The 25,436-nt window shown below is 39.0% G+C and overlaps 1 protein-coding gene across 1 annotated transcript in view; it reads right to left on the reverse strand.

Moving 5' to 3' along the window:
• Nucleotides 1–16,859: 16,859 nt before the first annotated feature.
• VWDE (von Willebrand factor D and EGF domains) overlaps nucleotides 16,860–25,436 on the reverse strand; it is an 81,329-nt gene continuing 72,752 nt past the window's right edge. The window contains exons 22-27 of the mRNA XM_021718407.1: nucleotides 25,279–25,374; nucleotides 25,089–25,184; nucleotides 23,926–24,021; nucleotides 21,086–21,189; nucleotides 20,400–20,466; nucleotides 16,860–17,138 (exon numbers count right to left, since the gene is read on the reverse strand). Of these exons, the coding sequence (XP_021574082.1) occupies nucleotides 20,401–20,466; nucleotides 21,086–21,189; nucleotides 23,926–24,021; nucleotides 25,089–25,184; nucleotides 25,279–25,374 (458 nt within the window). The 3' untranslated portion in view covers nucleotides 16,860–17,138; nucleotide 20,400. The remainder of the gene's footprint in view (nucleotides 17,139–20,399; nucleotides 20,467–21,085; nucleotides 21,190–23,925; nucleotides 24,022–25,088; nucleotides 25,185–25,278; nucleotides 25,375–25,436) is intronic.

Consider the following 25,436-nt stretch of genomic DNA (forward strand, 5'->3'; position numbering starts at 1 on the left):
AATTTTGATTTTAATTTTTATTTGTTTGCCTAATTCAATTATTGTTAAATATTAGCTGAAGTGTTCATAATAGTATGCCAACTTTAACTCAAATGAACACCTTAAAAATCAGAAAAATTCTAAAGAGTGGATGTGAAATGTTTTCGCCACAAAAATCATAATGATGTAAATCAATGAATTTGCTAATCAGCTAGCTATAACCATTTCACACTGTGTATATAATACAAAACATTATGTTGTACACAATACATACATACAATTTTATATCAATAAAAAGTAAAAGAGTAAGACTGATCTCATAAATATTTTATCTATCTCAGCACAAACACTGTAATATGGAAGTTTAAGCATGCTTCCTCAGACCGTTTTGTGTGTATAATAAATAATTTATTTTGTATCTTTTTTAAAATAATGAGTAGTCATCATCTTAATTAATTGCAATGTGGCTTTCAAAAAGAACTTGAGGCCTAATTAGTTAAAATCTAGCACGTATATTTTCAGTGTGAGTGTTCTATGGGAATTTACAAACTGTCTACTCATTTTTATTTCACCGTGCTTGTCATTGTAGTATTCCCTGAGGGGGGGAATCTAACTACCTTCTCTTTCCAACAAATTGTCTTACTGCTGTGTAGTAATAGGGCCTACCAGAGCCTATAATCTGCCTGCCTCCTCAGATTAGGAAAGGATTTTTGCATTTTAGTGGAAACTCAATATTTTTTCACTTGAAAGATAATAATAGTTCTCAAAACAATTAGAAACAGGGATTTTCTCTTAATTGTTTGGTATAACAGTGATTGGATTAGTCCGCTGAGCAGTACCTGACAGGTACTGCTCTGTCTGAGCTCTCTCTTCTCTCTCTCTCTCTCTCTCTCTCCCCTTCTTTCTCTCTCTCTCTCTCTCTGAGTTAGAGTTTCATTCTGTTGCCCAGGCTGGAATGCAGTGGCACGATTATTGCAGCCTTGACCTCTTGGGCTCAGGTGATCCTTTAACCTCAACCTACCAAATAGCTGGGACTACAGGCACATGCCACCACACCTGGCTAACTTTTGTACTTTTTGTGGAGATACAGTTTCACTATGTTGCCTAGGCTGGTCTCAAGCAATCTTCTTGCCTCAGTCTCCCAAAGTGCTCAGATTACAGGCATGAGCCCCTAGGCCCAACCTGTTCTTTCATTTTAGGAGACAAATACTGCAGTGTTCCTAGTCACTCTCTTCCTTTCTAATGCAAATTTAATTTTGGAAGCTTCTTAGAATATGAGGGGGACCCCCAAAAAACTGGAATTATTTTTTGTAGGGCAAGCCCCTGGTAGTACAGGCTTCCCCCATTAAGTGTTCTAGGAACCCATGGGCATCTGTGTACCAGTTAGCCTTGTTATGAGGGGCTGTGTTCAGCTTCAGTGAATTTTTTTTGGGGGGGAGATTCTTTCAATGTATTTGCCTATTTCATGATGGGTGGTTTGCAAGTCCATCTGCCCACACCAGGCTAAATGTTCAGCAGTTTTTGTCCAAAAACGGCATAACCCCCATGTTCCACCTTCCTTATTCATCTGATCTTGCCCTAGTGACTTTTATTTTTGTTCCCCCAGATGATATATCCTCAAAGGGGAACGTTTTGCCTGTGTGGAAGAGGTAAAACAAAAAAATGGGAGAAGCACTAAAAGGCATCAAAATTGATAAGTTAAAAAACTATTCTGAGCAATGGAAAAAGCATCTCCATAGGTGCATTGCATCAGACAGAGTACTTGAAGGTGACTGAAGTTTACAACTGTAAGAATAAATACACAATTTTTTTTTTTTGAGTTGGAGTCTCACTCTGTCGCCCAGACTAGAGTGCAGTGGCCACTCCCGGCCACCGCAGCCTCGACCTGCTGGGCTCCGGCGATCCTTCCACCTCAGCCTTCCGAGTAGCTAGAACTACAGGCGCACGCTACCACGCCCGGCTGATTTTTTGATTTATTGTAGAGATGAGGTCTCGCTGCCCAGGCGGGTCTCGAACCCGCGGGCTCAGGCAATCCACTCACCTCAGCCTCCCAAAGGCGCGGGATTACAGGCTGAGCCACTGAGCCTGGCTACACAATATTTTTAATGCATAAATTCTGTGGTTTTTTGATCCTCCCCTAGTCTATTATGCATCAGTGCTCTGTCATGAACTGTAAACTGCCTTCTGTCTTATCTCATTCGTTGCTCTTCTAGAAAAACCCCACTCTTTCTCTGTGTACAGAGCCAGACACATGGCCCAACGACAGCCCTCAAAATGAGCAATTTAGGTTTTATGTTCTGGTTGCACAAAATTTTTTTCCTACAGTTATTTTCTTCTTTTAAAAAAGGTTTGTTTTTGTTTTGTTTTGTTTTGTTTTTCAAAATATTTGCCTGTGATCACAGGAGTGATTTTCTCTCTGAAAGTGCCCACATTTTCCACCAAGCTCTGTTGCTGCTTTGCACCTTTTTCCTGGATTGAACCTGCTGATCTCTAACTCTCCTGTGTGCGCTGCTCACCACAGAAATGAGTAGACAGACTACATTTTTCTGTAACGTTTAGTGTATTTCACCTGTAAGGCTTCAGCAGGAGTATTTCATGACATTGCACTGAAAACAGCTTCACTCTTTGATATGGGGAGATAGGTTTCAGGTCAAATCCAAAGAAATGTTTTACTATTATCACAAGAAGGAATTGGAAGAAAATCCTGTCTGCTCCCACAGTCCTCAGAAAATATTGACTGGCAGCGAGAATGCATCAGAGAGAACAGTGAGGCGGTACGCAAGATTAGGGGGGTGAAATGTCACACGATCAATTCTCCATTGACCAAAACAGGAGGAAACATCAAAATCTTCCATAAAAAGCAACAGGTCTTGGTGCCTAAAGACATGACTTTGAGTCATGGGATAAGCAAACCCTAAGAATTTCCTTTGTTTGGTAGTCAGAGTCCTCAGATAAAAAAGAAACATCTTGTCTCAGTCCACAATGAACCAAAACAGTAAAGGAAGTGCAGGTGATTATCCTACAAGGAGAAACCAAGCTAAACTATAAAGCAGTATCTCTTGACTCTATTAGTAAGGACTACCATCAATCTATTGGTGAGAAAGATTGAAATTTGATAACAGAATCTACTCTTGTATGTTTTTATTTTTATTTTTATTTTTTTTGTTTTTGTTTTTGTTTTTGATTTTTTTTAGTTGGAGTCTCACTCTGTCGCCCAGACTGGAGTGCAGTGGCCGCTCCTGGCCACCGCAGCCTCGACCTGCTGGGCTCCGGCGATCCTTCCGCCTCAGCCTTCCAAGTAGCTGGAACTACAGGCGTGCGCTACCATGCCCGGCTAATTTTTTGATTTATTGTAGAGATGAGGTCTTGCCAAGTTGCCCAGGCGGGTCTCGAACCTGCGGGCTCAGGCAATCCATTCACCTCGGCCTCCCAAATGTGCGAGATTACAGGCTGAGCCACAGAGCCCGGCTCTATGTATGTTTTATATCTATCTGTCTACCAATTAGCCATCATCTATCTATCATATATCTGTATATAATCTAATCTATTAAATTGGAAAATCAACTGGGATAATTCTTACCATAATGTGTATGTCCAGTAAGTCTTATTACATGTCTCAAGCTAATAGTGTCTCTAATCAAAGACTCTGTACATATTGTCATATGCAGATATACAGCTGGGAGAACCCTACTTACTTCAGACAAAAGTATGACACTGAGAAGAGACACTCTAGGAGAGCATTATTATTTACAAAGAGATTATTTTCTGTCAGGGATGCTACATATTGACTTATGATCATTTTTCAATGATGGGGGAAAACATCATCTTGAAATACCTGAAAGTACTGGCTATTTTAACTGCTTGAACTTTCCAAGTTCAATATAAACAGGAAAAAAAAATGTTTCCCGCCTAACCTAATGCTCCTCAGAAAACTGTTAATCTCAGCTGGATTCAGCAAGTCACCAAATCTTTGAGAGAAGGTATATCCCTTACGAGTGTGATGAAAACTGTTAACTGCACTCAGACAAGTGGCTAATAATTATTTGAAAATCACCAGTGTAACTCGAATCTCTAGGCTAACAGGAAAAACTGATGTCATGTTAATGAAGAATTTTAGTTTTGAGAAATGTCACGCTTGCATTAAATATTTAAGATGTGTTCTTGTCAAAGTGGTCGTTTGGCATTTATGGTGCGTTACCTGGGGATTGGGGATTTAGCACCATCTGCAGGCACAACAAGGTAATCTCATCTGGTAGTCGAAACGAACAAAAGGTTAAAAACGGGTTGAAATTCAACAATGAAGAAAGTTGTTTTTAAAATAAATTTTTTGAAAAAGGAATGTCACTTACTTCGTCTTTCCCCAAAGCATCCTCAGCGGCCATTTAGAATACTATTGAAAGAGTTTTTGAATTGGTGTGCTTGAGTCTAGCACACTCTTGCAGCCAGGGCTCACGATACTTTTAAAGACTCTCAAGAAACTTTTAATTTCTTTTAAAATTAAGATTTTCCCTACATCTTTAAAATAAAATAAATAAAAAGATTTAAAAATTAACGTTTAGGTCAAATAAAATATTTTAATATGTGATCCTCACATGTTAATCTATCAACCCAGTTGTACAAAAGTTATAAAATATAATTTTTAAAATTTTTAAGAGGAGGAAGGGGTTCTTGAAGACAAAGTGCTGAAGGGTCCACTGAGGTCATACTGTTTTTACTTGAAAGCTGGTTTCTAAATGCTGAGTAACTACACCAGTGAGCCACGAGGATGATCAACTTTACCCTTGCAAAGAATTTAGAACACAGCTTGGAAGGCATTCAGCTCTCAACTTTTAGACTTTAGATGCCAGTGGCTTTTAGCTTTCTTAGCCTGATTCTCACTACCTATGTGTGTGCCAGAGTTGAGTTAAAATGTATGGTCACATACTTCATCTTGTTTTTTAACTTACATATTGTTTAATCAATGTTTTTTTCTTTTTCTTTTCTTCTTTTGAGTCAGAGTCTCACTCTGTTGCCCAGGCTGGAGTGCGGTCACATGCTCACGGCCACCGCAGACTCAACCTGCTGGGCTCAGGCGATCCTTCTGCCTCAGCCTTCCAAGTAGCTGGAACTACAGGCATGCGTCACCAGGCCTGGCTAATTTTTTTTTTTTTTTTTGATATATTGTAGAGAGGAGATCTCACCAAGCTGCCCAGGCTAGTCTCAAACCCCTGGGCTCAGGCAATTCTCTCGCCTCAGCCTCCCAAAATGCTGGAATTACAGGCTTGAGCCACCGCACCTGACCTCAATGCTTTTAAAAGTTAAGAAGGAAACAAAAATATCAATGTAGAGTAATCACTGGAAAATTCTAAAACCCAAACAGGGGTAGTCTACCCACTGTTATTTCTTTAACTGGTTCAACAGATTCATTTTTAGCAACAACAACAACAATAATAAAACCGGTGTGTTGTGTTGGGCATTTACTCAGTGACAGCTGTTGCAAAAAATTATTTACAATGACCTCATTTTAATTAAAATTACCTGGAATCCTATGAAATAAGTATGATTTATCCCTATTTAACACGTGAATGCCCATGTAGACAGCGGCGAAGATCACTGTGCAAGTCCCCATCACAGGAGAGGTGAGGCCAGGACCTGGGAGTGAAGAACAGTCCAGATACACCTGATGCCAAAGCCTCAGCTTGATGTGTCCCTCTGCTCTGCTCCCTCCCGCTGCGTTTCTGAGTGGTGACATGTGGATGCCTCTCCAGTGACAAATGCATGTTCCACAGCTAAAACAAAACAAGCTGGTACTTCACAAATCCCTCCTGAAACATGCCTCTTCCAAGATATTTTTGCCCAGTAAATTAATAAGAATCTCTTATTTTAACATGCATCTTTTAAAAAATCAACCCTTTATATGGATTGAAAAGATAAGGGGAAAGAAATATTCAAGTAGGATTCTGAATAAATTATCAAGAGATCTTGAAGCATTAAAAGTTCTTGGTTTTTTCTAAAAATAGGTAGTACTATGTGTTTGAAAAGTTAATAGGTCTTGCTGTCAAGTAGACAAGCATTCACCTACAATCACTGCAATATGTAAGCAGCAGGATATTTGATAACAGTTTGACTTCTGTAGCCCTTCATGTCTTCATCTATTAAGTGGAGAGAAAGCTTCCTTTTGCTCAGAAAATTTGGGAAGTCTTAAAGATCCATATTAGTTAAAATCCCTAGCATCTTGCTCTATACATTTTGGGTTTCTTTCCTCTAATTAGCCTAATTTAATTTCTTTACTCTAATTGATAATCACATAATTGATCTACTTCCAATCAAGAAAACACTTGTGATTCATATAGTGGTTTGCTGAAGGATTATGAAAATAAAGTGGATGCTGAGTGAAGACGTCATCCTACCTAGCACTGTCTTTTGACAGAAATATTTGTTCACATTTGTTTCAGTTTACTTGTCTTAAATAAATGAATCAAAATAAACCCAAAATGAGAAACCTCCTTTGACAACCATAATTTCTCAAGAGTAGGGGCCCATTCTAACCTGATTATTTATTTCAATTAATTTCAGTATCTTAAAAGTCAAGCTCTGGAAACCACGGCATCCTGAGAACTTTCTGTATGTAGAAATATTTTAATATGGACTGTGAACTTCCACATAGCCTGACACACAGAAGCTCCATCCACCATGATTCTGCTGGCCCTGACCTGGGCTGACTGGTTCAAGCCTATCCAATGCACCCGATACCCTCTGAGGTTTTTCTTGCTCAAACTTTTGAACTAAATGACATGTTTTGTTTTCTAGTCAATGGCAACAGTTATTGGAATGGAAGGATCATTATATTAATCTGGTGGCCACACTGGATCCTGAAGAAAATCAATAAAGAATAGCAACGGGCAAAAATAAGTGAAGATTATAGAGAAGCCAAAAAGAGATCATCTATGCAGCCCTAGAAAGAGAAAAGAATAGGTCTCTCGTCTTTATCGCTTTCTGGTTCCCATTAAACTCAGCTTCACTTCTCATCTTGATTGCTATAGCCTTTTAAATCAACCACCATTTTCTTTCTTTTTTTTTTTTTTTTTGAGTTGGAGTCTCACTCTATTGCCCAGACTGGAGTGCAGTGGCCGCTCCCGGCCTCCTCAGCCTCGACCTGCTGGGCTCCGGCGATCCTTCTGCCTCAGCCTTCCAAGTAGCCGGAATTACAGGCATGCGCTACCACGCCCGGCTGATTTTTTGATTTATTGTAGAGATGAGGTCTCGCTGCCCAGGCGGGTCTCGAACCCTCGGGCTCAGGCAATCCACTCACCTCAGCCTCCCAAAGGCGCGGGATTACAGGCTGGGCCACCGAACCTGGCATCAACCACCATTTTCACTGAGCTTAATCAAACAAAAATTTCAACTTGATGGTTCCCACCTGGAAAAAAAAGGCCGTTTCCATTAAAGTGGGACTGTTAAAATAAAGACAGAAAATGAGAAAAACTGAGGGCAGTTTCCCTCTCTTCAGTGCCAGGAATCGGCAGGAATTCAACATATTTGTCTGTAACAAGCTTGTCTAGGCCATTGTGAACGTGATTGATTAAATGAAACAGAGTGTCAAGGATCCTGCCTGTACCTCTCAACATCAGAAAGGAGCTTAAGTATTATGTGATGAGGTCCTTCTGAGGCAAATTGAAAACTGGAGGAAAAATACCTTATAAGAACTAGATAATAAGGTCAGTTTTTGCAACCTGTTTCCTGGGATAAAGGGCTGAATTCTGTGGAAAATGAAAGTCAGCTAGGAATAATTTATTTCTTACTCAACATTCAATATTAGTGATTTCAGCACAACACTGTTTTACTGCTGTTTATAAATTTTTCATCTACTTCATCAGACAAGGAAAATATATTTAATGCTTATGCAATCTTAAAAAAAAAAAAACCCTACACCCCCCCATCCCCTCAAAAAAGGGTTCTTGCTATGTTACCCAGGCTAGAATGCAGTGGTTATTCACAGGGGCAATCATTGCACACTACAGCCTTGGCACAAGCGGTCCTCCTGCCTCAGCCTCCCAAGTAGCTGGGATTACTGGTGCACACTACTACACCTGCCTGACTCATGCAATCTTCAAGAACATTGTCAGACATTTTTTTTCTGTAAACAAAAACTGAGTTGATATTTGCAAATAGTGATTGAGGAAATATCAGCTGCAGTGCTATGCAATACCTACTCTATAGAAATTAACTAGTATGGCCCACTTAGATTTTCTACTTTGTTGTCTGTGAACAAATGGCCATTCCTCTTTTTTTAAAAAAAGGATAGAATCTTATAATGCTGCCTATTGTTTACTTATTTAAAGTTTATAACATTGTAGACACACAGTCTGATGTTAAGGAGTATGGGCAGCATCCTTGACACTTTGCTTCATTTAATCAATCACGTTCTCCTTTTAGATTTTCTGTATTTATTGTATTTTTTTCCTATTTAACTTCTCTAATATTTAAGCCACTGCATCTCATTTTAGAAGTAACTGACATGCATATTATATGACATAAACAAATTATGAAGTGGCATATAGGAAGATAAACTATTATATAAACTATTATATTATTTATATTAATATAAATATACTTGGTTTAAAATCTAGCACATGAGTACTTTAAAAAATAATTACATAATTGTAATGGTGTCATATAAAATGGATAAATATGTTCAGTATATCTATATTTTCATTATGCGCTCCAAATATCCTCAAACAGTTTTAATCTGAAATGTTAAATTTGATTATTTCAGTGTTAGCATGAAGAAATACAAAATAGTCAAGCAAATTAACTAAGTAGGGTCTGTGATCTGAATTCTTTATTTATTTTTTATTTTTTTATGGTTTTGAGTCGGAGCCTCACTCTGTCGCCCAGACTAGAATGCAGTGGCATGCTCACAGCCACCCCAGTGTCGACCTCTGGGCTCTGGCGATCCTTCTACCTCAGCCTTCTGAGTAGCTGGAACTACAAGTACATGCTACCACATCCAGCTAATTTTTGATTTATTGTAGAGACGAGGTCTCGCCACGTTGCCCTGGTTGGTCTTGAACCCACGGTCTCAGGCAATCCTCTGGTCTCGGTCTCCCAAAGTGCTAGGATTACAGGCTGAGCCACTGAGTCCAGCCGATATGAATTCTTTATAAAAAATAATTGCCCCAGTGATAACATAATAATTCTTTATAAAAAATGATTGCCCCAGTGATAACCACTGCACTCTAGCCTAGGCAACATAGCAAGATCTGTCTCTATAAAAGAAAAGAATAATAATAATATACAATAATTCAGATTTCTAAGATAGACATTAAAAATTATACATTTTCAAGTACTTTAGCTTAAGTTCTTAGACTCGCATTATCATCAAAACATTTTCCAAGTAGATTGTGTATAAAATATTTTAAAATTAATTGATGTGAAATATCATCAATAAATAGGCAAAAAAATTAAATCTCTTCCCCATAAATTTATCAAATTACTTGCTTTTCTAAACTCGCATTATATTTCTGAACCATTACTTTCATTTCCACAGGTCATTAGCTTTCATAAGGAATGGTTTTATATAAAATCTGTAAACCATAACATTTTTCCATTATTAACATATATAGGCCCATTAAATCTATTATAAATGGATAGTGTATTGATTAATATTATAATTGTATCTTGGGATTCTTGATGTTGATCTGTAAAATGTTTATGGAAAATTTAATGTACAGTCATGCATTGCTTAATGATGGGAATGCATTCTAAGAAATGCATCGTAGGGTGATTTTGTCTTTGTGCTAACATCATAGCATGCACTTACACAAACTTAGATGGTAGCTTACTACATACCTAGGCTATATAGTATAAGCCTATTGCACCTAGGCTACAGACCTGGACAGTATGTTACTGTAGTGAATGCTGTAAGTGATTGTAATACAATGGTATTTGTATGCCTAAACATAGAAAAATCCAGTAATATAATCTTATGGGACCATCACCATATATGCAGTCCATGGTTGACTGAAACATCGTTATGCGGTGCTTAACTCTATTTGTTTGGGCACTTCAGAATAAATCTTTGAGCAATAAAAAGTTTACATTGAAAATCATTTAAATAACACTATTGCTAAGATTGCTGTTGTTGTGATATTGTGAAATATATATTTGGTCTTCCTCCCATTCCTGACATAGCTCCTAAACTCCTAAATCTCTAAAGTGCTAAGTGTTTTTGGTTTGGGGATTTTTTTTGTATGCTAGTTGACGGGTAGCTTGGGGCTTTTGGGTGGCTTTAGGATGAGGGCTGATTAGAAATACCAAGATGATTAGAGGGTTGGAACTTTCAGCACCACCTACCAACCTTTAGACAGGGAAGAGGGGCTAAAGGTTAAGTTGATCCCTAATGGCCAATGATCTAATCAATAATGCCTATGTAATGAAGTCTCCATAAAAGCCTAAAATGACAGAGTTTGGATGAGCTTTCAGACAGCTGAGTACATGTAGGCTCTTGGAGGGCCGTGTGCCCAGAGGGGCATGGAAGCCTCTCACCACTTTCCACATGCCCTGTCCTATGCATGTCTTCGTTTGTATTCTTTGTAATGTCCTTTATAGCATACCAGTAAATGTAAGTATGTGTTTTCCTGAGTTCTGAGAGCCACTCTAGCAAATTAATCAAACCTGAGAGGAGGGAGTTGTGGGAACTCCAATTTATAGCCAGTCTGTAAGCAGCACAGGTAAAACAACCTGGGGCATATAATAGGCATCTGAAGGGGAAGCAGTCTTGAGGATGATCTGATGCTACTACAGGTAGATAGTGCCTGAACTGAACTGAATTAAGATGACACCCCGTTGATGTCTGTTGCAGAATTATTTGATTGGTTGTGGATGGGACAAAATCCTTGCATAAGTCTTGGTGACCAGAGGTCACAGATGTCTTCTGTATTGATTGTCATGTTGTGAGAGTATACTGGGAAGAAACTGAGCTTTTCTACTCATATAATTGGGTACTGAGTTAAACTGGCAAACAGACTGATATAGATTATATTTCACTTCTTTTGTTGTGGTTGTTGTTGAGTTGGAGTCTCACTGTATCACCCAGGTTGGAGTGCAGTGGCACACTCAGGGTTTCCGCAGCCTTCACCTGCTGGGCTCAGGCGATCCTTCCACCTCAGTCTTCCAAGTAGCTGGGACTACAGGCATGCTTCACCATGCCTGGCTAATTTTTTGATTTATTGTAGAGATGAGGTCTCGCAAAATTGCCCAGGCTGGTCTCGAAACTGTGGGCTAAGGCAATCCTCTCACTTCAGTCTCCCAAAGTGCAGGGATTATAGGCATGAGCCACCGTACCCAATCTTATATCTATTTGGATATAATTGGAATGTAATTCCAATTAAGTTTGTTTGTTTGTTTGTTTTTGAGTTGCAATCTCACTCTGTCGCCCAGGCTGGAGTGCAGTGGCACACTCTCGACCACTGCAGCCTCAACCTGCTGGGCTCTTCTGTTCCTTCCACCTCAGCCTCCAAGTAGCTGGAAGTACAGGCACAGGCCATCACAATTGGCTGATTTTTTTATTTATTGTAGAGTTGAGGTCTCACCTAGTTGCCCAGGCTGGTCCTGAAACCCTGGACTCAGGCAATACTCCTGCCTCAGCCTCCCAAAATGCTGGAATTAAAGGCTTGAGCCACCATGCTCAACCACCAATTAAGTTTAAAAATTATTCATTTTAATTGACAGCACTCCTATTTTCACTAAAACTTAAAAATTTAAGAACACACTGAGTGTCAAAGACGTCTTTGGCATTTATATTTCTGCAGTTTTGATAACATAAGATAAAACATAGTAAAGCACGTTATGTTCTCTTAAAAAATCCTTTAAAACTGTCTTTCAGCAAATATCAAATGATAAATTTAAAACTCTTTACTGCTAACATTGAATGTTAATACTTAAAGATCCTTAGCAAATTTAGCAATAATTTTATTCTAATGTCTTATTTTATATTATAGATTAGTTATGGCTTAGGAATGCTCAATCTTTCTAATTAGAAAATAACAAGCCTTGTAAATGAATATGATTTAAGATGGATATGTTCAAATTAAAAATAAAATGCTTTTAAAAAGGCAATTACAGTGTTTGGGGTGAAATAGGAGATAGTAGGAAAAATAAAGCTTTATAACCTGAGATAACTTGCAATTACAAAGGAGGACCCCCAATATAAAATTTATTTATAAAAAATTGTGTATTTGTTCTTACATGTTTAAGCTTTGGTTACCTTGCAATACTCTCCATTTAATGCACTGCACCTATCAAGTAACTTTTTCCACTGCCCTAAACAGTTTTGAACTCATCAATTTTGATGCCTTTTAATGCTTTTGCCATTTTTGTTTCACCTTTTCCGCATCGGTCACACATTTCCCTCAGAGGACTTTGTTTCATCCAGGGAAACAAAAGAAAGTCACTCGGGGTGAGATCAGCTGAATAGGGAGAGTGGGCCGTGTTGGTCAAAAACTGCTGAACATTCAGCTCAGTGTGGACAGGTGCGCTAGTAAATCACCCATCAAGTAATTGGCAAATTTATTGAAAGAATCTCCAAAAAATAAATATATTCACTGAAGTCAAACACAAACTCTCACAACGCTACCTGGTGCACGCTGATATGGATGGGTTCCTAGAACACTTACCTAGTGTGGGAGCCTGTACTATAAGGGACCCATCCTCCAAAAGATGATACTGGTTTTTTGTTTTTGTTTTTGGTCCTCCTATATTTGCATCTCTGAGACAAATCTTTGTATTACATTGTATTCCCTGTTGATGTTACTAACTTCCTTAGCAAGGTCACGTGCTGTCATTTAATTTTGCTTTATTAAGCATCTATATCCACTTCCCTTTTGGAATTTGTAGAAGGATTTGGGTTGTGACTATCTCTCTCTTGACTCCTACACCATAATGGATCATGGCATGAGCCACTCTGTGATGGGTGTCCTAGTGACTTGGTCTCCTCCGTAATAGGTTCTTCATTGACGGGGCCTCCTCTGTGATTGGTGACCCAATGACTGGGCCTTCTCTGTGACTGGTGCCCCACTGACTGGCACTCCTCCATTATTGTTGCCCCATTGATTAACCCTCCTCTGTGATGAGTGTCCCACTTACTGCACCTCCTCCATAAGGCATGCCCCAGTAACTAGCCTTTCTTTTTATCTGGTGAGAAGCAGACCACTCTCCACGAGAATGTGGGTTTTGCTCAATAGGAGTTTCATTACTTGGCACAAGTAAGGACAGCACAAGGAATGTTCTCCTAAACCGTGTCTCCTGGAGGGAAAGTGACAGGAGGGTCTTATGAGGCAATGGAGAGGGCAGAGGGTGCATCATCAAATGTACAGGGGGCTTCTAGTGGCACAGATGCACTGAGACATCATGTCAGCACATAGGAAACATGTTATGGTGTACTGCCAGACTCCTAAGGACCCTAAAAGGAAGGGCACTGTGTCCCAGAGGTTGAAGAAATGACCCAGAGACAATAGACAGACATGGACTTTATTCAGGAAATTACTTGAAAAGAAGGTGGCCCAGGAGCCACCAGCTGGACAGGAAAAAAAAAAAAAAACTCTCTCCAGATTGTAAAAATTATACTGGTAGCCAGGCGCGGTGGCTCACACCTGTAATCCCAGCACTTTGGGAGACGGAAGCAAAAGGACTACCTGAACCCATGGGTTCGAGACCAGCCTGAGCAACATGGTAAGACCTTGTCTCTACAATAAATCATAAAAAATTAGCTGGCCATGGTGGTGCACACCTGTGGTTCTAGCTCCTTGGCAGACTCAGATGGAAGGATCACCTGAGCCCAGGAGGTCAAGGCTGTGGTGGTGGCCATGAGCGTGCCACTGCACTCCAGCCTGAGCAACAGAGTGAGACTTCAACTCAAAAAAAAAAAAGGAAAGAGACACAGTGGTTACACAGGGCAGTCTAAGGTTGGGCATGAAAAGGGTGGGGTGTCTAATTCTCTGGTCAATGTGAGGATATAGTCACATGTGCACAAAATGGCTGCAGGTTCTCTCCAAAAGTGGGATTTTATTTTTATTTTATTTATTTATTTATTTTTGAGTTGGAGTCTCACTCTGTCGCCCAGACTGGAGTGCAGTGGCTGCTCCAGGCCACCGCAGCCTCGACCTGCTGGGGTCCGGCGATCCTTCTGCCTCAGACTTCCGAGTAGCCGGAATTACAGGCATGTGCTACCAAGCCTGGCTGATTTTTCATATTTAGTGCAGAGATGAGGTCTCGCCATCCAGGCGGGTCTCGAACCCGCGGGCTCAGGCAATCCACTCACCTCAGCCTCCCAAAGGCACGGGATTACAGGCTGAGCCACCGAGCCCGGCTAAAAGTGGGATTTTAAAAATGAACTAAAGATGAACTAAATGTAACCAAGGGTTATGGACATTGATCCAGATGTGCCCAATCTTGTCTGAATCAGTCCAGGGACCCATGGCTCCAGGAAGGGTGTGTGAGGACATTCACCATGCACATGGACAACCACCATGTGGTCAGCAGGTGGGAGGACACTTCACTCACAGCCACTGCATGACCACATGTCCAGACATGGAGCCTGAGGGACAGGGGACATCCCTGGTTGGCCACCCTGGGGCCTTTCCCCAGGCTTCAATCCCTGCCTGGGGCCACATCCAGGGTGTGCTCACGTTGTCCCTGAGTGTGTGTGTGTCATCCTACCTACATATGGTAATGAAGCAGCAGCTCCCCCAGGGGTGGAGACTTCAGCATGGTCAAGAGGAAAGTTTACCCATCTGCAAGTTGCTGGGGTCTGTCACGAACTGGTTTTGAATAACCAGTTGACAGCATGGGGATAAAACAAGTTGTGGGGCAGGAGCCTGTAAAACAAGTTGATTGGCTGGGAATGGTGGCTCAAGTCTGTAAACCCAGCACTTTGGGAGGCCGAGGCGAGAGGATTGTCTGAGCCCATGGGTCTGAGATCAGCTTGGGTAACTTGCTGAGACCTCGTCTCTACAATAAATCAAAAAATACATCTGTAGTTCCAGCTACTTGGAAGGCTGAGGTGGAAGGATGGCCTGAGCCCAGCAGGTCAAGGCTGCAGTGGCCATGAGTGTGCCACTGCAATACAGCCTGGGTGAAACAGTGAGACTCGGACTTAAAAAAAAAAACAAAAAACCTGAATGCTCAAATTGATTAAGTTCCTACAGTCCCTGCAGACCCTTCCTATCTTCTTACAATTATTTCTTCCTCCTTGCCCAGGAATGGTACAGGTCAAAACAATGCAAAAACTGGAGGGTGAACAAACAAAACTAAATATGGTATATATATATTTTTTTGATTTGGAGTCTCACTCTGTAACCCAGGCTGGAGGGTAGTGATACACTCTTGACCACTGCAGCCTCTACCTGCTCGGCTCAGGTTATCCTTCCGCCCCAATCTTCCAAGTAGCTGGAACTACAGGCACACGCCACCATACCTGGCTAATTTTTTAAATTTATTTATTGTAGGATGAGGTTTTGCCAAGTTGCCCAGGCTGGTCTCGAACCTGCTGGGCTCAGGCAATTCTCTCACCTCATCCTCCCAAAGCACTGGGATTATAGGTATGAGCCACTGCACCCAGCCTAACATGGTATTTTTATCAGTGAAGTGCAGTAACTTTGATCTCTGGAATATAGTCAAATGCAGTAAGACAGTTAAATGCAGTAAGACAGAGACCTTTTAGCATGTCTCCTGCTAGCTCACTTTTGGCTTCATAACAGCACTGTCACTTTTTTTCTAAGTCTAGGAACTATATTTTCCAGAATCCCCTTCTCTGTGCAGTTTTGGGTCAGAGTTTGCCAATGAGAGGAACTTGTCGGAGATTTGGAGGACGGAAAGGAAGAAGTCATTATTTTTTTTTCAGAGGTGTTTGCAGGTAGATAGATGTTTGGCTAATTAAAAGATTCACGGTGTCTTTCCAGCAATTTTTTCAAGAATGACTCACCTTGCCTGAGACAGTTGGTGGTCGTTTCTGAAGATTCTTAAGTATTACAGCAGCTCCAGAAAAGCTTCTGAAAAGTACCTCCCTGGTTCTTTACACTGACATCCTCAGTTATCTACCCCAGTGGCTGCTTCTACCTCTCCACCCTCATCCTCAGTTCTTCCAACAGTTCTGTGAGTCTTGAATTTGTTGATGAAAAGATGCTAAATTCTGTAAAATATCTTGAGATGGTTTATTCTTGTACTAAACTTGAGGACTTAAGCTTGGAAACACTCATCCTCAGGAGGTCCTGAGAATGTGTGCCCACTGTGACTGAACGGTGACTCGGTTACATACATTTTGAGGAAGGCAGACGTTACAAGAAACTGAAAACCAGTACATGTGAGGTTTTTCATTGGTTTGTCCTGGGAAGGGGGGACATTTCCAAGGGAGTTTGCAGGTCATAGGTGAATTCAAAATTTCTTGACTTGGTAATTTGTAGTTCCTATCTAAGGAATCTGGAAAATCAGTAGAGGAGATGTTTTGCTAAGATAAGGCAGTGGAAAACTCCAGGTATGTTGCTATATAGATGAAATACTATATGTGGCAAACTTTAGGGAAGATAGAGAAGTGATTCCCGGAATCTGGGAATCCATTAGAGATGGCTTTGCAGGGCCACAGACCTTCTTTATTTGTTCTATTATGTCAGAGTCAGGTTGGAAAGCAAACTTTAGAGTACAGGATAATAGGGTTATAAGACCCTGTCTGGTGAGTCCTGATTAGGCAGTGACTCTTCAGCTTTTTAGTTAGAAATCTAGGTAAGAAAAAATAGGTCAGGTTTAGCCCTCACATTAAACACTATATTTCTGGAATTTATCAAGTAGCTTCTTTTACATTGTCTGACCCCTGATGCTGATGATACAGACATAATCACAGCTAGAGCTGAGAAAATATCCATTTTATTATATATTGCAAATGGCTAGAATACGATACATTATCTCAATATGTAAATACCCAGGCACATCTCGAAGTCAAATTTAGATTACCTGGACTTCTTCTTTCCTATTCTTTAATGATGATAGCTGAGATCATTATACATTTTATTAGTTTCTTCAGTGTTTAAAATGATGTTCAAGTAAACTTCAAGAGTTATCTTCGGACATCCCCCTTGGGTCCCTTCTCACTGTGGGAGCTTTTCTGGCATCTCAATAAATCCTGCTTTCTAAAAAAAAAAAAAAAAAAGTTATCTTCAACTTTCTCTGAATAAGTAGTTTGAGTTCTTAAGATATAGGTTGTAGCCGGGCTCGGTGGCTCAGCCTGTAATCCTGTGCCTTTGGGAGGCTGAGGTGAGCGGATTGCCTGAGCCCGCGAGTTCGAGACCCGCCTGGGCAGCAAGACCTCATCTCTACAATAAATCAAAAAATCAGCTGGGCGTGGTAGCGCATGCCTGTAATTCCGGCTACTCGGAAGGCTGAGGCGGAAGGATTGCCGGAGCCCAGCAGGTCGAGGCTGCAGTGGCCGGGAGCGGCCACTGCACTCCAATCTGGGCGACAGAGTGAGACTCCAACTCAAAAAAAAAAAAGATATAGGTTGTAATTCAAATACTTGGTGTTACTCAATAGTGTTTTATCTGTAGTAGGAAGAGAAAAACCAAGTTTCGATGAATAGTAGCAAACCATTTAACCCTTATTCATTATTTGTTGTCTCTTTCTCTCTGACATGATATATAAGCCTCCTTTGATTATGTCTTTCACTAGTCTCAGTACTGTTTTAATAAAATTGATATTAATCCAGATCATATTGAAAGGTCAAAGCAACTGTGACCAAATGCAGCTCACATACAGTTGCTGGGTAGGGTGAGGCATGACGCTCTATGAGTCATGGCCTTACCATGGAAAAGCATTTCTGGGGTGGGGGAGAGTATAGTTTTAAAACAGAGTTTATTAGAGAGAGGGAGTGAGAGAGAAAGAGTGAGAAAAGGCATGCCCAAGAGGCATGGACATCTTGAAAGAAAGATTGCATATTTTTCTTTTTTGACAAAAAACTTGATATATCGACACAATGATTACTACACAATGATTACTATGCTGAATGGGCTGTAGGTATCTGTTCCTGAGAGATTACCATCTTCCCATTTTTGATGAGGTAAGAGGTGGGCTTTTCCTGGACACACATTTTGCCTTTGACAGGAAACTTGATACTTTTACAGCAATTTTTATGTTAAGCCACAAACTGAAAGGTGGGCTGATTATCATTTCTACACTTCTGCTGAGGTAAGGGGTGGCCTTGAGCATTTGTCTTTAGCAGGGAACTTGATAGACTTTTACAGTGATTATTATATTAATCATGAATCATGAAAGGGTAGGCCATACCAGTGAATCTACATCCCAGTCCATAGGGTGGTCAGGTCTGATGTGCCCATAAATAAAAATGTCTTAACACTTTCCCTATTTTAAAACTACCTATAAGAATTTTATCTAGCTATGTCTAACTTATACTAAAATAACCTGCCTTGATATCACATGCCCCCAACTTGGCAAAGGGTTACATTTAAGAAACATCTATGCCCAGTAAAACCTTTTTTCCCCCTGATATCCCTCAGGAGAAAAAAAATGATATTCACCATGCATTGCAATGTTTCAAGTCTCTTTCCCAAACATTTCCTTCTCTACCTCTTTCAATTGCTCTATTCAAGATAACAAATAATAAAGAAAACTTTTATATAATGCTTGCTGTGTCTTGGGCACTATTCTAGGTACTCCACCTATGTTAACATTTAACCTTACAATAGTCTTATTACTAGGGGCTGGTAGTTGAGGAAACTGAGGCTAAGAGGGATTAAACGTGGCAGGGTCAGTGGTAAGTGTACCCAGCAGCTAGCAGCAGGTGATCAACACACCTTTTCTAGCACCATTTCCTTCCCTTGCCCATCTCCCCCTTTCTCTGTTTCGTTTCTTTCTAACCAGTAGTTATCTTTTTTTCATTGACATTCTAACAGTTAAATCAGTATCCTCCATTTCTTTTCCCACAACCTCAGGGTGCCTGAAGAAGGGAAGGGCCAGGAGGCGATGAGCCAGTCTCAACTCTCTTTTTGGGAAGATAGGGAAGACAAAAGCAAGGGAAGGCATTAGAGAAGGTTCTGTGGATACCCATGAATGGTAGTTGCTTGTCTTTCCTGTTAAATAGAAATTTCTTTTTCACACTGTGTTCAGAAGACAAAGAAATAACAAAAACAAGTAAAGGCAATGGCAGCAGTGATCAACAGAATAAAGCCAGAATGAGAACTGAAGTTAAGAACTTGAGAGAGCAGATGACAGTGTGGCAGGTGATTCAGTCCTCAAACTAGTCTCCCCCCATCATTTCCTCCCCATGACCTGTTTTTTTTTCCCCTTAGTGTGACTCCAACGCATTTTCAGGAGCAACATAAATGGGGATGAGGATGATCTGCTGTTGATCATAGGAGGAGGCATTCAGATGGCAAATAAATCCATAAAAATAGAACACAGAGCAGCAACTTAGTTTAGCACTGTCAAAGTGGAGTAGAAAGGCTTTGGAGATCCATAGGGCTTTCTGTGTCATAAAAACCTCAATAAATAAAATAATATATTTAGGTTGCTTTCAAACTCAGGGAAACTCAAGCTTCTTTATTTTTCTCAAAAGTAACCTAATAAAATAAGCACTCAAGATCTTTGCTTTTCAGTTTTCAAACCATAGCCCTATAATAGTCTTGTTATGTTCATAATGGGGACCATCTCCTCCAGAATGAACACCAGTGCTGGGAAAAACATAAATACATGTTTTACCTTCATACATACATACAAACATATATACATATAAACATACACACATACACTTGGGCCCTAAGCCACATTGATCCACATCAAGCTTCAGGAAGGACATTTCTTATCAATTTTTGCATTATAGTACTCTAGCATGCTTTGATGTTCGTGACCCTTGGGCCTTTTGAAGTGCTAAATAGCATACAATTACTTTTTAAATTAAAACTCCTATGGATTAACTTTAAAAATTTTTTTAGAGATTTGCTCTCTCTCTCTGTGTGTGTGTGTGTGTGTGTGTGTGTGTGTGTGTGTGTGTGTGTGCATGTGTGTATGTGGCTATTAGAGCTATCTTGATATATGTGGGCATTAGGACTGAATGCTGTGGATATCTGCAAATTTAAGATTAGAGAACAAACAAAATGCAGTTTACTCTTATATACAGCAATATGATCACCAAAACTTTTTATTTTTAATTTAAAGATAAAAATAATTTTTATTTTTAATTTAAAGATAAAAATAATTTTTTATTTAACTTACTTTATTTTATTTTTTTGCAGAGACTGGGTCACACTGTTGCCCAGGCTGATCTCAAACTCCTGTCCTCAAGTAATTCTTCCACCTTGGCCTTCCAAAGTGCTGGAATTACAGCATCAACCACCATGCCCAACCAGAAACTTTCAAAATAGATGTTTTATAGCTCTGACCTTACAAGTGTGAGGCAATCTCAGAAACATCAGGAAAGCTTCTCTTCTTCCTTTGGTTTCTGGATTTCTGAAATGCAAATGAATCTTAATTCTAATGACATCAAGAATTTTCTATTGCTTTCCCAGGAATGAATTGTTACAGGGAGCAAATGAAGAAAAGGAATTTCTGTCAGAGAAGATTGAAAATAGGTAAGACTTTAGTGGCCCATGACTCACTGAAAAGGTTGAAGCCACGCCCAAATCAATTAAGCAGGTATTCATCGGAGGTGTTGGGTTTATTGAGACCAGCAAGGGCGGTCTCTTGATCTAGCATTGACCAAAATATAAATTAGCGGTGTCTTTTTTTTTTCTTTAATTTTAAAGATGTAGGGTAGTGGTATCTTAAATCCATATTGTGGAATATTTTCTGTCTTAGCTCATGCCAGGAAATATTGTGTTACATCGGACAGTTGTACCTATACATTGAAATTCCTTAAATGTGTATCAATATTGTACATAATAAGGCAATTCCATAATGACACTCAAATGATATTGTTTTAAGTCTTAAAGGCAAATAATAAGTGCTTGTATGTTTTTTATTTGGGCAATAAAAGAAAATAAAATGTGAATAGAAGTCAATTACTCAGTAGAAGAGATATGCAGATGTCAAAATCTAATATTTATTTTCTTTTTATAATTTAAAATACCTGTATTTTCTTTTCACAGTGGACTCCAGAATATTCAGTGCGGCAAGAACACACATTGGGAAATACACATCTTCCTCCATAAAGACACTTTTGGTGACAAATTGCTGCAATGCACAAATTATTACAATTATCATCTTCTGACATGGAAAGCTTGTGACATATTCTATTCCAGTGATCTGAAGCTATTCAGTAATCAGACACTAACATAGACATAAGAATCAATTAATGAACCTCTATAGATAGATCCAACCCAAGACTCCCAACTTTAGAGCACACACACACACCAAAAATTACAACACTGAAAGCTCAAACAAACTTTTACAATTCTATAGAGATATTATTAAAGGAAACATAAATTTCATTGGCTACATTTTAATGCATTCAAAAAAACAGTTTTTTGAGAGGAGTTCAAATCAGTCACAGAAGACAGAGTTTATAATTTGCTTTTTAACAATCAGCAAAAATGTAAAAGACAACTCAATACTGGCTAGTGTAGGGAAAAATAGACAATTGTTTGTACCTCTATTGAAAGTTTAATATGAAACAACTCCAATGGAAATTTTTAAAAGAAATTCACACCATCTATACTAGAAATTTCTTCCATGAAATCTTTCCTAAGGCAATTAAAAAATACCTAAATCTATCTCAATATCTATCATCTATCATCTATCTTTAGAGAGTGCACACAGTACATAATAATAATTTGTAAATAACTAAAATAGTCCACACAAGGGGAGCAGTCAAAGGAATTATGTATTTATATTATAAAACTTAACATGTTCCTTAAAATTATTAATTATTAAATAATTCCTTAAAATTTGAAAGGACATGGTAAATGCTTTTAAGTGACATTGAATGAAAATGAGCAAACCATAAAATTATATATAGGACAGTTATTTTCATGGGGAAGGTACAACTTCCATATCTCATAGTGAAAGCTTGCACGCTTCAAGAGCAACGTTTCATCTGACATAATTACATCATTGGCAGAGGAGATTTTCCAGAAGATAGTAGTAAAATGTTAAAATGTCATCATCGATATATGCATATTATGACAGTTTCTCAATACTTGGGAACAGGGTGCACTCAAGCTCAGTCTACAAACATGCAACAAATCTCCACATTAATGCATCCCCCCTTCTTTTTTTGAGTTGGGGTCTCACTCTGTCATCCAGGCTGGAGTGCCGGTGCGTGATCACGGCTCACTGCAGCCTCGACTGCTTGGGCTCATGTGATCCTTCTGCCTCAACCTTCTGACTAGTGGGGACTACAGGCACATGCCACAACACCCAACTAATTTTTGGGGTTTTTTGTAGAGAGGAGGTCTTACTTCTGGGCTCAAGCAATCCTACTGCCTCAGTCTCCCAAAGTGCTGGGATTACAGGTGTGAGCCACTGTGCCCAGTCCAGATTTATCCATTTTTGAGCACACATTTCTTATGTAAGCACTAGCACTTAATAGTATTTTGACATACTTTCCTAAGATCAGAAATGTATAAAATATAATAGCAATTATGAATAAAATAAAATCTAAGAGTTATAAAAATTATGTACAAATCTTTGTATGCATAGAAACCACAGTGTAGCTCATTAAGCATTGAAATGGACAGCACATATTTTTAGTAAACAGGTACAGTCATGAAACATCTGTGTAATTTCAGTTTACAGTATACTTGGCCACCAGCTTTTAAATTATGTAATTATTGATCATTTGAAAATATTTTTAGGGGATATCTATATTTTTCCATTAATCTTTGTCAATATGTTAATATGTTATTTCAAGTTTTCTTAAAATTTCAAAATTAGAAATATGCTAAAATGCTAAAAACAACAGAAATGAATTCTGTGTGGTGAAAATGGGCATGCTAAATTTATACTTTTCCATGTTTTTTAAGATTTATATTATAAATATGCTTTGATCTTATAATATGAAATAATATTTAAACTTTTAAAGCCTTCTTTGGCCCACCAGAGAAATCTTTATTAGTAATCCACAGACCAGAATTTGAAACTCTGTCACACAAAATATTCAAATATTAGACCTTACTTTTTAAATTTTTTATCATGCACAAAATGACAATAAAATATAAAATGTAAAAAGGCAAAAATTGTCATTAAGAATCACTTTTACAAAAGTTAAAACTATAATAATATCATTGAATTTTACATGACAAGTATTCTATCTTTATATAAAGCAAAGGGAAACCTCCGTAACAACAAACAAAGCAAACAACAACAACAAACCCTACGACTCCATTTAATCTGAGTAGTTTTCAGAAACTACCCGAAGCACCGATGTGTATAAATTAGTACTTGTCTTGCACATCTTGCTGTTTTGCTTTTTACTTTTAAATAGATATAAAATTGACTAAGTTTTCCTTTTATTTCTGAAACCATTTTTTAAAGGATCAGCATGCTGGATTTTTTTCCCCTATGGATTTCTCCTAAAGTCATACTTTTAAAAAAAAATTTTTATTTTAAAGATGTAGGGTATAATTCAGGGTTAGGTGTACAGTTAAACTTTGGACCTCACTTTGGACTCCACTTCACCTGGTTGGAGATCAGGTACCCTTATTGATGAAGTTCCTCCCCCACCCTCCCCCACTCCCTGGCAGTTTCCCACTACTGCCAATCCATTTCTTATAGTATTATGATAATTGTCCAGGTTTCGCTTATGAGTGAGAACATGTGGTACTCAGTTCTCTGCTTCTGTTATAGATCACTGAGTATTATAGACTCAAGTCCATCCAAGTTGCTGCAAAGTTCATAATTTTGTCCATTAATTATTATAACAGATTCAGATTGAGAAGAGAGAGTAGGAAAAAAATTCCATGGGCTTACGTGTTTGACACTGTGCTCCTTCCCAGGCGGAAGGACAGTGGCATATATTAGGAGCAATGCATTCACCACCATTTTGACATTTCTGAAAGCAGACAGCTGCAAATGGAAATAAAAACAAGGTAAAACTTTAAATTACTAGTTAAATCCTATCAGTAAGAATGAACAATTTTCATTAAAAAAAAAAAGAACAACAGTTAAAAGTCAGTGATTAAGAAATCTTTTCAAGAACAAAAAATTTAGCAAAACATTTTCTAAGGTCACTATATATTCTTGGAAAACGTAATTTTAATGATTGTAAAGTGTTCCATTGTTAGAATGCTTTGTGATTTAATTTTTTCCTCAATTACTGAACATTTATGTTGCTTCTTATTTTTCAGTTTGATCAAAACATAGCTGCTAATTTAAAATAATTTCTAGAAAGAAAACAATGAAACATCTGAGTGAGGAGACCCACCCTCATCTCAGAAACTAACCAGACTGAAAGACACGGGCATCCCACCTTGGAAAGGTCTGAACTGGTTGGTTTGAGGCAGTGCCAAGGAATCGGTAATTTCGCAAACCTTCCCCTGATGCCTACTTCAGATTTGGAGACCAGGACTTAACAATTTGTTATTTATACTGGCAAGTGTAGTAGAAAAACTGAAAAGTACAATATATCTTCTTCCAATATCTGAAAAGAATGAATTCAGAAGACTTTGCCTTTTAGTCTATTTCAAAAAGACATCTCCTAAAGCAAGAATAAATATATGAAAATTAAAACAAAAACAAGAACAACGCTCTTTGTTTTAAATTCTGCTTTCTGTTCCCACAAAGAATGTGCACATTAGCATCTTAAGAGTATTCCTCTTGGCCTGACTTGGTGGCTCACACCTGTCATTCCAGCACTTTGGGAGGTGGAGGGGAGAAGATTGCCTGAGCCCAGGGTTCGAGACCAGCCTGGGCAACATGATGAGACTTTGTTTCTACAGTAAATCCAAAAATTAGCTGGGCCTGATGAGGCATGCCTGTAGTTCCAGCTACGTGGAAGACTGAGGCGGAAGGATCGCCTAAGCCCAGCAGGTGGAGGCTTTGGTGGTTGTGAGCGTGCCACTGCATTCCAGCCTGGGTGACAAAGTGAGACTCCAACTCAAAACAAAACAAAACAAAAAGAGTATTCCTCTTACGTGTGCTGCATCTTCTCCCGCTCCATCCAGAAGGACAAGAGCAAATATTTGGTCCCACACATTTTCCTCCATTCATGCACATGGGATCACAGATGCCTTAAGGTAAAAGCATGAAAGATCAGTCCTTAAACAGCAATAATTTTGCGTTGACTTTACCAGTAGTGGACAAATACATTTAGCGGTGTCTTACTTTTTTGGCATCTCCGGCCAGTGTATCCTTCACGACAGACACACACATTATTTCTCATGCAGTGGCCACCATTCTTACAGGGAGGGTGACAGAAAGCTAAAAGAACACATGGCAGCAATCTGTGAATATCGCACATTCAATTATTACATATTATATAT

This window comes from Carlito syrichta, unplaced genomic scaffold, assembly GCF_000164805.1.
Source record: "Carlito syrichta isolate Samal-C Ts95f unplaced genomic scaffold, Tarsius_syrichta-2.0.1 Scaffold312189, whole genome shotgun sequence".
Classification (NCBI taxonomy): domain Eukaryota; kingdom Metazoa; phylum Chordata; class Mammalia; order Primates; family Tarsiidae; genus Carlito; species Carlito syrichta.